Source organism: Nuphar pumila, chromosome 2, assembly GCF_984573655.1.
Source record: "Nuphar pumila chromosome 2, dmNupPumi1.hap1.1, whole genome shotgun sequence".
Taxonomy (NCBI): Eukaryota; Viridiplantae; Streptophyta; class Magnoliopsida; order Nymphaeales; family Nymphaeaceae; genus Nuphar; species Nuphar pumila.
In genome coordinates this window covers 54057215-54071579 of record NC_143250.1, presented here as the reverse complement: position 1 = coordinate 54071579, position 14365 = coordinate 54057215, and the positions used below count along the sequence as shown (strand labels likewise).

General features: G+C 35.3%; 1 protein-coding gene across 6 annotated transcripts in view; it reads right to left on the bottom strand.

The window, feature by feature from the left end:
• Positions 1-14365, bottom strand: part of LOC149845493 (uncharacterized) — a 65064-nt gene that overhangs the window by 18495 nt on the left and 32204 nt on the right. For 5 of the 6 annotated variants that reach the window (XM_089995786.1, XM_089995787.1, XM_089995789.1 and 2 more), the window contains 6 exons: positions 11555-11654; positions 11269-11466; positions 11056-11145; positions 10412-10474; positions 10246-10320; positions 8511-8561 (listed from right to left, as the gene is read on the bottom strand). In XM_089995786.1, coding sequence (XP_089851912.1) covers positions 8511-8561; positions 10246-10320; positions 10412-10474; positions 11056-11145; positions 11269-11466; positions 11555-11654 — 577 coding nt within the window. Of the gene's footprint in view, positions 1-8510; positions 8562-8918; positions 9597-10245; positions 10321-10411; positions 10475-11055; positions 11146-11268; positions 11467-11554; positions 11655-14365 lie in introns of those variants that run through there. The other variant, XM_089995790.1, reaches the window with a different exon arrangement.

The window sequence follows — 14365 nt, the reverse complement described above, 5'->3', positions numbered from 1 at the left end:
ATCTCAAAAACATTGATTGTCACCCAATTAACCAGCATGATTGTCACAAGGCATGTATGCACCTGCACTTCTGCACATACATATGTGTTAAAAAGTATCTCCTAAAATCGATGATGTAAATATAAATATATATACTTATATACCTAGAGATACATATGTTAAAATATACATGTAATCAATATTTATATATATATATATATATACATATATATATATATATAAATATATTCACCCATACCCGATAAGGGGTATTTCTGTAAAATCGCCCAATAGGGGCAGTATAGTCTTTTTCCTTTTTTTACTTTTTCTTTTCTTTTTCCTTTTTCTCTTTTTTCTTTATTTTTTCTTTTTCTTTTTTGTGCATTAAATGCACCTTCATTGGGGGCCCCAACAAGAAGTCGTTGGGCCCCCAACGGTCACAATTGTGACCGTTGGGAGCCCAACGACACCTTGTTGGGTCTCCCAATGGTGCCTTTTCTCTCCTTTCTCTAAACCCTCTCTCACTCCTCTCTTGCCTATAAATAAGTGGGGTCTCCCCCTTTGTAATGTGTGGCTTCTTCAAGCCCCTTAGTGCATTTATAAGATTTTATGCTTTCTAGCCATTATTGGCTTTTGTGTATGTCCTCTTTTGGACTTGTTCTTTGATTTCTATGTGTGAATGTCCATTGTAGGACATACATTTCTTTTCCGCATATTTCATTACAACATATACATATAATATTTATATGTATATGTATCTCTCTCTCTCTCTCTCTCTCTCTCTCTCTCTCTCTCTATATATATATATATATATATATATATATATGTATATTTATATAATTTTTTTTTGTTTACCCGATAAGGGTATAATTGTAATTTCCCTTCTTGCGCATATTCCATTTGGAATATGTTGTATCTTTTTCTTTTTATTTTTTTGTATCCTTTTATTTTTTATTTTTATTCTTTTTACCTTTTTCATAAAAGGTGCATTGGGGTCCCCCAATAGAGTCGTTGGGGGGGGCCCAATGGTCACAAATGTGACCGTTGGGGGCTCCCCAACGACTCCTTTGGGAGCCCCTTTGCACCTCCTTCTTCTTGTATAAATAGGGGTGTTCCCCTCTTGTTTTTCCTAAGCTTGAGAGTCGCAAGCATTTGGTTCTTTCTATAAAATACATGCCATTGTGCATGTTTATTATTTTTACGCTTTTGCGTACTTTGTTCAAGTGTTGTGAGAGTGCCTTCGTGCACACCTTTCCTATATTATTTGTGTTCGTATGCGTATTGTCTTTTCATAGACAATTTTACATGGTATCAGAGCAAGGTTGATTATTGAAGATCGTGGGATTCGCCATTTTCGAGTGCCTCGAAAAACGTGCCTTCCGATCTTTGAAAGTTTGAAGTGGTGGATCTTTCTTCTCAAATATTTTAGAAGAATCTTGTGCAAAGTTGGTGTTGAAAATATTGTGTTGGTACGCCTCTTCCTCTACCTCTTTACTCTCTAATGAGCGAAAAAGAGTCCCGTTTTGCTCTTGGTTTCAAATTAAATGGGTCCAACTATCATGTTTGGGCCGAAAATATGGAGGCTCATATAAAAGGGAAGGGTCTATGGGGATATGTACTTGCACAATTCCGGAACCGGAACCCAAGATTGCCGTTGTAAACGGAAGCGAAATCAAGATTCTTGAGGAAGAAGAAAGAGCCAAAGCCCTTGAAGAATACTCCAAGAAACACGATGAATGGGAAATGAAGAATTTCAAGATTCTTTCATGGTTTTTCTCATCCGTGGAAACCAAGATTAATGCCAACATTATTAAATTCAAAAAGGCATCGGAAGCTTGGCATTATCTTGAAAAAATGTACACTTCAAGGGATCTCTCTCATAAGTATTACCTTCAAAAGAAGGTTATCTCCCTTACTCAAGGTGAAATGACAATTAGGGAATACTTTGCTGATCTTTCCTCTATTTGGGATGAGCTTGCAATGCTTGAACCAAAATGGAGTAGAGAGGCAATTGAGCTCCGTCACAAGCAACTTGAAGAAGATCGGTTCTTCAACTTTTTGAATGGGCTAAGGCCCGAATTTGAGCAAATAAGGTCATCTCTTCTCTCCTCTTTTTCTCCCCCTTCTCTTGAAGATGTTCTCACCAAATTAAGTGGTGAAGAGACTCGTATGAATTTATGTAAACAAGGACCAAATGTTCTTGTGGTCCCTTGTAATATTGAAGAAAATAGTGAGGTCAATGTCGTATCCAGACCCGGAAACAATGTAAGAACCTATCGTCCCCCTCACTTTAAATTTCAAAATCAAGTTGAAAATGGTGGTCAAAGAGGAAGAAGGGACTATAGCAAAACTATTTGTCATTTTTGTAAAGAACCGGGGCATATCAAACCCGTATGTCCCAAATGGAAGAAACTTCTAGCCATGGCTACCACTGGTGTACCGCAGAAGGATGAGGCATCTTCGAGTGGGACCCTTTCTATAAATCAAATAGTGGAAGCTCTTCAACCTCTCCTCAAGGGATCTACCTCCGGTGCGGCCGTATCCACTTCTTCCTCTCCAGGTAAAATCTTTTGGCTTTTGGACTCCGGTGCATCCTTTCATATGTCCCTAAACATTTTTTCACTTTCCAATTATTCAAAAAATGGTTCCCCATTTTATGTCTTCACTGCTGATGGAACCTCTCTTGAAATTAAAGGAATAGGTAATTTTGAAACTCAAGAATTTTCTATTCCAAAAATCAGATTTATACTTAAACTTAACTTAAATCTCCTCTCTGTTTCTCAACTCACGGACCATGGTTGCGATATTAAATTTTCTTATGATAAATGTTTAATACAGGATCGTCAGTCTGGGAAATTGATTGGGGAAGGCTTTAGAAGAGGAGATTTATACTATATGGAATCTCTTCAAGTTCCAAAAGTTTTGTGTAATGTTGTCCGACATAAAGATATAAATGTGTGGCACAAAAGACTTGGTCATCCTAATATCACCAAGTTATCATATTTACATTTTGCAAAAGACCTATGTAAAAGCTCTTTTTCTTGTAATGACTGCATTCTCGGAAAAATGTGAAGTTTACCTTTTGAGCAAAGAACTATGTTCTCTTCTAAAACTTTCGAAATTGTTCATTCGGATGTTTGGGGACCTGCACCTATTGTTTCAAAAGGAGGTTTTTCTTATTACGTAATATTTGTGGATGATTTTTCCAGATATTCGTGGATATATTTTCTTAAGTTTAAACATGAAGTGTTTTCATGTTTTAAAAATTTTCATTCAATGATTAAGAATCAATTCAACAGCAACATAACGATTTTTAGAAGTGACTCTGGAGGAGAATATCTCTCCAATCAATTTAAGGTATATCTTGAGGATCACGGAATTATTCACCAAAGGTCTTGTCCTAAAACACCTCAACAGAATGGGTTGGCTGAAAGAAAACATAGTCACATTATTGAGACCACTAGGACCCTTCTTATATCTCAAAATATTCCTAAAAACTTTTGGGCTGAAGCAGCTCTTGCTTCTGTTTATTTGATAAATCGCTTGCCATCTAGGATATTAGGAAAAATATCTCCCTTTGAGGTATTACATAAGCTTGAACCTGATTATAATAGGTTAAGAGTCTTTGGATGTAAGTGTTTCATACTTACGGATAAAAATGACAAGCTCTCTCCCAAGGCTATTCCTTGTGCCTTTCTTGGTTATTCTGAAACTCAAAAAGGTTTTCGTTGTTATGACCTTAGAGATGATAAGCTATATGTCTCTAGAAATGTAACTTTTTTAGAAAATGAGAGTGGTTTTGAAAAAAATGTTTCTCAACAAAAAAATTTTGATTACTCCTTATTTGACTTATTGTCTAGTAATGATGATATATCTAGTGATGATGAGGTATCATTAAACCATGATGAGGAAAATGATGCAGATATTGGTAAACATAATTCACTCAATGAACAAGAAAGTAGAGTTCCAAGTGAGCCAATAACCTACTCTCGTAGAAACCAAGACACCTTTAGAAGTGCTATTGATCAATATAGTGAGCTTTCTCCTATTCTTGATCATAGAAGATCTGAAAGGAATAGAAGACCTCCAACTTGTTTTGTATCTTTTGACTATTTTTCACCCCGATATAGGGTTTGTCTTAGTGTCATTCACTCTTATTTTGAACCAAGAAATTTTGAAGAAGCTAAAAAATGTATAGAATGGCAAGAAGCCATGCAAAGTGAACGTAATGCTCTTAAAAGGGCAGAAACTTGGGATTTCCAAACTCTACCTATAGGAAAGAAAACTATAGGCTGTCGATGGGTCTTTAAAGTTAAAACTAAGAGCGATGGTTCTCTAGAAAGGTATAAAGCTCGCTTAGTTGCAAAAGGGTACGGGCAAGAGTATGGAATTGATTACGAAGAAACCTTTGCCCCTGTAGCTCGAATGGTTACGGTTAGGTGTCTTATTACTATTACATCTATTAAAAATTGGAACATTTTCAAATGGATGTTAAAAATGCCTTCTTAAATGGTGATCTTAACGAAGAAGTGTATATGGATGCCCCACCAGGCATGATAATTCCTAAAGATAAAGTTTTTCGTCTTCGAAAGGCTCTCTATGGTTTAAAGCAGGCCCCCAAAGCCTGGTACGATAGATTTACCAGTGTAATGCTGGAAAATGGTTTTTCCTCCTGTTATACTGACACTGCTTTGTTTACTAAAAAATCTAATGCAGGGATTGTAATTTTGTTGCTCTACGTTGATGACATGTTAATTACAGGTGATGATGTTCAAGGAGTCAAGGGTATTAAGTCCGTCTTGACTTCAAAATTTGAGATGTCAGACTTAGGTTTTCTGACATATTTTCTTGGAATTGAGGTTGTCTATTCGCAACGTGGTTATTTTCTATCTCAGTCTAAACTTGCCTGTGAGATTATTGACAGGTCAGGTATTTCTGATGACAAAGTATGCGAAACTCCTGAAGTTGTGGGAGCAAAAATGAAGATTGACGACGGTGTTCCTCTAACCGATCCTACTCCTTACAGGCAGTTGGTAGGTTCTTTAATGTATCTTAGCACTACTCGACCCGATTTGTCACATGCTATACACATCGCCAGTCAGTTTCAGCATGCTCCTACAATCGTTCATATGAGTGTTGTGCTTCGCATCATCAGATATTTGAAGGGAACGGTGAATAAGGGAGTATTTCTATCCTCTTCTTCTGAATTGAAATTGCTTTCTTATACTGACTCAGATTGGGGAGGTGACCCTAGTAACCGTCACTCCACCACTGGTTTCTGTGTTTTCTTAGGTGAGTCTTTGATCTCATGGCGATGTAAAAAGCAACAGAAGGTCTCACTGTCATCCACTGAAGCCGAATATAGAGCCATGGCATCTACCACCATGGAAATTGTATGGATTCGTCGACTTTTGGAAGATATGGGAGTATTTATCAGAGAACCAACAAAGTTGTGCTGTGATAACAAAAGTGCAATTTATATTGCCAAAAATCACACCTTTCACGAGCAAACAAAGCATATAGAGATGGACTGCCATTATGTCAAAGAAGAATACTTGAAGAAGGTCATTGATCTACCATACGTAACGTCTGAGTATCAGCTTGCTGACTTCTTCACCAAAGCTCTATGTTCGCCCAGATTTCATTTCCTCCTTGGCAAACTTGCGGTTATCACACCGTAAGTTTGAGGGGGGGTGTTAAAAAGTAACTCCTAAAATCGATGATATAAATATAAATATATATACTTATATACCTAGAGATAAATATACATATAATAATTATATGTATCTCTATATATATAAATATGTATATTTATATATTTTTCTTTTTGTTTACCCGATAAGGGTATAATTGTAATTTTCCTTCTTACGCATATTCCATTTGGAATATGTTGTATCTTTTTCTTTTTATTTTTTTGTATCCTTTTATTTTTTATTTTTTATTTTTATTCTTTTTACCTTTTTCATAAAAGGTGCATTGGGGGTCCCCCAATAGAGTTGTTGGGGGGGGGGGGGGGGGCAACGGTCACAAATGTGACCGTTGGGGGCTCCCCAACGACTCCTTTGGGAGCCCCTTTGCACCTCCTTCTTCTTGTATAAATAGGGGTGTTCCCCTCTTGTTTTTCCTAAGCTTGAGAGTCTCAAGCATTTGGTTCTTTCTATAAAATACATGTCATTGTACATGTTTATTATTTTTACGCTTTTGCGTACTTTGTTCAAGTGTTGTGAGAGTGCCTTCGTGCACACCTTTCCTATATTATTTGTGCTCGTATGCGTATTGTCTTTTCATAGACAATTTTACAATATGTACCACGACCACCATCCTATAGGGCTCTTTCATGTATGAACAGAAACCATAAACAATAGGTTTCATCCACCAGAGCAGATTAACATTGATGGTGGACTTCACTAGCACATCACATCCTACTCAAAACACATGTTACCTTTAGATGGAAATCTGAGGTCAGCTTTCAACCAAATGCAACAAATTATCAACAATCACACCATTTACAAGGTTTTTCCATTAATTTAGACACAGATTGAGCTATATTTTGTCAACCACAGAAAACTGACTATTTTTCACTGGTATGTAGCAAGGCACTGAGTGCTTAAACATTTGTTAACATTGAAGCAATAGCATACATTCTCTTATAGCTAGAGTTCATGCATCTCTCACACTATAAGGCATTATCAGTCATGTTTCTCCCATAAGTGGCCAAAGGGTTTCAAAATCCGCATATTGCACTTTTCTTCTGCAGGGTTTTGTTCAGGAAGAAGGAAAGCAAAAACCTATTAAGGAAAAGCATACAAAATATTACAAATAAACTAATAAACTGCATGCAAGACCACGTAACAAGGTATCACCTGTTAATGTAAACATATATGTATGTATGTATATGTTTACATATGTATTTATGTACATTTGTAGTTCAGGGATATTTTTGTCTTTTCACATGTACATCCAAAATAAGTGTATTTTTTACTTTTTTTATTTTTCTTATTTCTTTTCTTGTAATTATTCCCAGCCAATATGGGTATTTAGGGAATAAATTAGGGAGTCGTTGGACCCTACCCAACGGCTAGAATTCTAGCCGTTGGGTAGGTCCCAACGGCTCTCTATGAGCCTCCTCGTGTATATAAAGGGGTCTGCCCCCTCTCTCATTTTGAGTATTGTTTAAGGGTTGTTCCCTAATAAAATTCCATATTTTTTATGTGTGTTCTCAGTCCTTAAGTGGTTTATTCTTGTGTTGACCCATAAGAGGTCATTCTCTCAAAGTATTCTCTAGCCCATAAGTGGCTCTTTAAAGTATATCATTAGTTTGTGACATCACCCTCTCCTGGTTAGACGGCAAGGAAGACGAATAAATATGCATATGGAAGCTGCCCAAGGTGATCCTCAAATGACTAACACTTTTGTAGCTTGATCTGCCACAATTGCATCTCTTGTTATAGTCATGAGACACAATTGCACATCAATCGCAACTTGTCAGAGTTCCATGTGCAAGGACAAGGAACTCACTACCAGATAAAATAGAAGTTCAGACCAAGCCACAGGTCACATGGAAATGCACCAACTAAGGGGTAGCTAAGGAACAGGGATCACTAGAAGGCTGATCATGAAGCACAAAAAAACATGGAAATGACAGGTGTCAGGACAAGTAGGGTGGGGAAGGGGGGAACCACATCTTCAATTCCTATAATTGTTACATTCTCCCCTAGGTCAGTTCAGCCTTCAAGAGGCCCAACATAAGCAATTGTTCAGGTGGCAGAGTTGCACCATGAAAGTGAAGGTCTAGGAATGACTTGGATGGCGGAATGATTACTAAAAGGTGGACCAAAAATACTTTGGATTTTGCACAAGTAATAAAGACTTTTTCCATCTGCTAGGCCAACACTGACACTGAGAGACAAAAGTTAGATACCCCAGCAGACATGCAAATTCAGACTAAATACGAACCTTGACAAAGGTGAGGGGTGGAAGTCCTTAAGAAAATAACAAAACTACTGCATGGACAAAATAAAGAATTGCTAAGCAAAGCCCAGATTCTGGACTTAATCTGCAAAGCACAATGTTATTCATGATACAAGTTATTTGAATAATTGGATCTGAAGATTAAATCATAGAAGGATCAGCAGACATACACTGGTCAGACAAAAATAGATTAAACATAAATTGACCAAATTAGCTCCACCATCAACATGAGAACTTCCTGACTGCTGGTTACTAAAGTTTCTGTTATAGCTTACAATAGAGAAAAGTGTGCTTAATGAAGCTAACATGCAATGATAAGAAAAACAGTAGCTTCAACTACGGAACAATAATAATACAAGAATAAACACAAAAGAGCTTGTGATACAAAACGACAGCTAATATATCAACAGGCATGCACAGCATGGATGATTAACTAGGCTATACATAGTTTCACATTTAAATGCACTCCTCTACCAAACATATACATATACCAGTACTTTAAATGAAATATATTACAAAAATAATTCCTTACTGAAAAGGAAAAAGATCCTCAAACTCACAATGAATGGAACTGGAGCATCAAGAAAATCAAGCATCTTCTGTGGAAGAACCTGAAAGATCAAAGACATACCACAATAAACCTATATATGATAAACCCAGAAACTAAGAATCACTCCAAATTGCACAAATTACCCCAAGAAAAAAGATATACATAGGAATGCAGAATAAGCATTAGATAAGCTACTCAACAAGACAAGAACAAAATTCGTCCAAAGGCTCCCAGTGTACAGCCACAACAACATAATTTACAGGACAGATGAAATGTAACTAGAATGAAGCCTCTAATGCCATGGTTGCATCAAAAGCCTTAGCATTTTACTTTACAAAAGTTACTGGTATTCAAGTTTCATTGTCAAGAATAGAAGCCTTAACTTAATGTTTTCCAATAAAAAAGTCATACACTGATTGTTGATGAATGGTTGCATGAAAAAAATAAATATGTAAAACTCAAAGCTAATGGCACACCAAACTTGATAGATGACTCATTTTTATTTTTATTTTTAATATTGAAAAATAAACCCATCCTTAAAAGATGATGGTGTAATCAACTGCGCTTGCAAGTAGCACAGAACCATTTGGAAAGGTGGATACAGAAAGCAAATAGTTAGAAATGACTAAAAAACAATTTAAATGTATATAATAGTAACATCAGGTACTTTGACATATGACCGTGGCTTCAGGGGCTATCCACGCATAGCATATGCCTACCTGACAGAGATACTTAAGGGATGATTCCATGCTACAGTTGGTTGGAGGAGAAGAACTCAACTCTTGAGTAGCCAATCAGGCAGCTTCAAAGCATGTGTACAAGCTCTTTCATTATCATGAAGCTAGTAAATGGAGTACTGAACCAGCTAAGCTGCTTGTGAGGTATGGAAGAAGATCAAATTCAAATACAAAGCAATGGATGTCTTGCAATTCAGTGATTCTAATTCCAGTTCATTCCACCAATTACAATCCTACTCGGTCCTGAACAATTTGGTTTCATCCATGAAACTTCCTACCCAAGATGCTTGTCAGGTAGGGAAGGAGGTCAAATTCGAACATGAAGCAATGGATGTCTTGTAACTCAGTGATTCTAATTCCTGGTCATTCCACCAATTACAATTAGACTTGGTCCTGAACAATTCGGTTTCAACCATGAAACTTCCTACCCCAACTCAAGACATGCCTTACTACGGAAAAGAAGTTACAAAAAGAATACACAAGTGACCATCTCAGAATCCCAAGTTCTCCAATGTCAAAACTGTAACACAGCCTATCACCTTAAAAAAACTGACTGCTGACCAGTAGCCTCCCAAAGGATGATCTGAACTTATTTGACAAGTTTCGTGATATCCTAATGATAAATTGTGGGTTAGAACCCAGCTTGGTTCATATCATCCTTTGGGTAGCTACTGGTCAGCAGTCAGTTGTCAAAGAATCAATTTGAAGATCCAGTTCCAAATAAGTTTTCACATCTAATAACCGGTAGAAAGAAGAGCATTAGTCTTTCTCAATGATAAGAAAGGGAAAATACAAATATCAAGACAACACAGCTTAAAATCCTTTAACACAGTTTTCTAAAACCAAACTAACAAAAACTTTAAAATTAAATACATTTTTACAAGATGCATCAATATCGATTTTCAAGTATAAACTATTAAACAATGAAAAGTAGCGCAAAAAATTATTAGCATGCATTAAACATGCAAAGAAGTGAATATTTTCTCATGTTATATTCCATAAACTCACAGGAAGTAACAAACTCTGCCACTCAAATGGGCGGATCATGGGGACAATTGACAGCACTGCAGCTGACAGAACACCCTGCAGCACAAGACAAAATTAACCCTAGGTGGCTAAAAATGATGTTTAATTCGACTTATATTATCCATATTTATGACAAAGGTGACCTTACCAAATTCGGAGAAATGATCACAACTTGCTTCTCCAGCAATGCCCCAGTAAGGAGTGCCAGAACCTGGAAGAAGAAAAAAATAAAGAACAATCATAAGAGCTCTATTCCTACTGATGGTATAAACAACCACAAGGAATATTACAAATGTGAATGACAAGAGACAACAAAAAAAAAGAATGCACTTTCAAATTCAGACTGATCATAAGATTCAAATTTTCCATCTGGATCTTCAATAATAACAACAGAAGTTTACCCCACAATAAGCTCAAATTCTAACCATGGGTAAACTATTCACGTATAACTTCTACACTCCACAAAAAATCTTGAAAAATGATACAAAGGACATTTTCTAGGACTGGACTTCAAATTCAGTTCCCATTTCCAATTGAAATCGACTCAATTTCTGGAGTTCAATTTCCAAAAGATTCCAGAAGTGCCTGAATTCCAAGCTCTAACAATGGTCCAAAATAGGTAAAAGCTCAAAATCCTGAACATCTCTCTACAACATCTGCAGGAATGAAAGTTCAAGAATTCAATAGAGGTCCAACTTCAATGGAGAAGTGAGCCAAAGTACCACGGCACCCAAAGACATGCTAAATGCAAAACAATAAAAGAGACAACTGTAGCACTGGGTAGATACTTACACTTTCAAGAGAAAGTGCTCGACAAACCGTTGCAGTTGTCCACACTGATAATGAAACAGCTTCCTCAGCAGCTGCTATTTTTGCATTAAACTGCAATAAGTAATACTTTTTAACTTAGCACTACAATTCAAAAAGTTACATGCAGCAAAGAAAGGAAACAACCTATAAATGTTTCTACACAACAGAAATTCAAATAAGTGCCAGACAGATTACCTCTGCAACTTCCAATGATGAACTAGATAATCCAAACTCAGAATACCCAACATCTAAATCCAGTGCAGACACATCAGGTCTGCAATATTTAATAGGCTGCAAATGCTCCAGTGGCTGAAAAATTATTTCAGTTCCTCGTGGTGGCAAAGGAAGAGAGTAGTAACCACATACTATCCGCAATAAATCATTCTTGTTTACCTGTTGCAGGTAAAAGAAAGTATTATATCATGATTATTATTTGGCAAGCAACACAAAATTTTCAAGCATGCAGATGAAAGTGAAAGACCTTTGCCCACTCCATTACTTCTTCACCAGCATGACTTGTCTCAGTTTTGGATGTCACCTCATCAACATCATCTTCTTCTGAGCCCACGCTTCTTACAGAACTGTGCGCAAAACCAATGGCATAAGTAATTTAATCAACAGACAAATTACACAAAATGGCAGCACGAAATCATGGAAATGTCCACAGCTATGTCACATGGGTACGGGTACGGAGGGTACGACATGGTAATTTCAAAAAATGCGGGTACGGGACACAGCTATATATATATATATATATATATATATAGCTATATATATATATATATATATATATATATATATATATATATATACACACACAAAATAAACTGAATATAATCTAAATATATATGCTATATCCAGTGTTGTGAAAAGCGTTGAGGCGTAGCGAGGCGCTCCACCAAAAACTGAGGCGAGGCGTTAAGTGTAAGCCTCAAATTTTTTTTGAAAACTTAAAAAATATTATAAAAAAATATCTGAAAATATAAATAAATAAATAAATAAATGCTTTATTGATTAAATAACAATCAATAAGAAATAGAAAATCTCAAATAAGTACTAAAAATATGAGATTAACATATAAAAGTAACTAAAAACTGATTACATAACTGAAAAATATATGAGATTAACCTACAAAAGTTAAAATATATGAGATTATTCTAAAAGATATGAGATTAACATATAAAAGTAACTAAAAAAATGATTACATAACTGGAAAACATATGAGATTAACCAACAAAAGATAAAATATACTAAGAAACCGATTATATAACTGAAATAACTGGAAAATATATGAGATTAACCAACAAAAGTTAAAATATATGAGATTATTCTAAAAAATATGAGATTAACATATAAAAGTAACTAAAAAACTTATTACATAACTGGAAAATATATAAGATTAACAAAAAAAAGTTAAAATATACTAAGAAACTGATTACATAATTGAAATAACTGGAAAATATATGAGATTAACCTATAAAAGTTAAAATATATGAGATTATTCTAAAAACTATGAGATTAACATATAAAAGTAACTAAAAACTGATTACATAACTGGAAAATATATGAGATTAACCAACAAAAGTTAAAATATACTAAGAAACTGATTACATAACTAAAATAACTGGAAAATATATGAGATTAACATACAAAAGTTAAAATATATGAGATTATTCTAAAAAACATGAGATTAACATATAAAAGTAACTAAAAAACTGATTACATAACTGGAAAATATATGAGATTAACCAACAAAAGTTAAAATATATTAAGAAACTAATTACATAACTGAAATAACTGAAAAATATATGAGATTAACCAACAAAAGTTAAAATATACTAAAAAACTGATTACATAACTGAAATAACTAGAAAATATATGAGATTAACCTACAAAACTCTTATTGATTATGTCTCGGAAGTATTGTTGTAAAAAAAAAAATTTTTTTTTTGCGCCTTGAGGCACACAGGGCCGCGCCTCAAGGCGAGGTGCGCCTTTTGCACCTCAAGGCGCGTTTTTGATAACACTGGCTATATCTAAAATATATATTATATACTGAAAATATAACTATAAATTATAAAATGAATACAAACTTGTATGTATGGAGGGTAAAATGGTGTGTCCAGGTGTCAATGTGTGTCGACACGGGGACACGCGTGTCGACACGGGTACAGAGGGAAAAATGGAGTGTCTGTGTGACATAGGTCCACAGTGAACATCAGATATGATACATTTGTCTTCTTTCTTGACCAAAACATGACTCCAAATAAAGATTTCGCAGAACTCAACTATAAAGACAAAGGATGGTTAAGACCAAAATTTGGTAAATATTAAAAGCTCAAGTCCACAAACAATCTAAATGTTCCCATTCTGAAAATGCGGAAAAAATGGCGATTTTCAGATAACTAGTTTCTCAATGCATTACTATTGGGGGGAAACTATCAGTGGCAATTACCAATTTCTGATTTAGCCTGTCACAAATTTTAATTTCTGCATTAGCAAGTACATCGAAACAACAGCTCAGCACTCAGCTTCTTAAACCATTTTGGAAAATGCACATCTAATCCTCAGTATCGATCCAAAGAGCTAAACTCTAAATTACAGTCTAGAATAAAACATAAATGAAGTGTAACTATAAGCACCCAGAAAAAGAAAGCTTCCAACTAAAGGTTCCACCATAAGCACAACTGAACATGTCATTGGTATTTTATCCTATTAATTCCATTCCATCGCATGAGAAATATTATCTCAAGTGCTCAGTGAATTGTAGCATGAGCTTAAGATTGTTATGACAATGTTGGTTCATGATGACAATGGAAGTCGAAGGAATGACGGTGATAGATAAATCACCTCTTTTGGCAGAGGAAGACAGAGAATCACATAGTATCTGAATCATAGTATGACATCTAAAAATCCGTATGTACACAGAATGTGCAGATCATAGTACACAAGATAATCACTGCATGAAGAAAGAACAAAGAATGAATGGTTACATGCACATATAAAATAACTTTAAATCCATTTTCAAAAGCACGATTATGTAACATATAATCACATAAAAAAAGCAGGTTGCAGCTTTATAAAAGAAACAATGATATTAAAAAACAAACATCATGTACAAAGAATGAATTCAACTAACAATGTGAATGTATAACTATAAAGTGCATAAGTCACAGTACGAAGTTGCAGGCTCACACGTAGAGGATGTGGAATTGATCCTCATCTAACATCAACTTTAATTGAACCACTTTGGGTTGAAGAGGAGGAAGAATTTGCAAATCATTTATGGCAA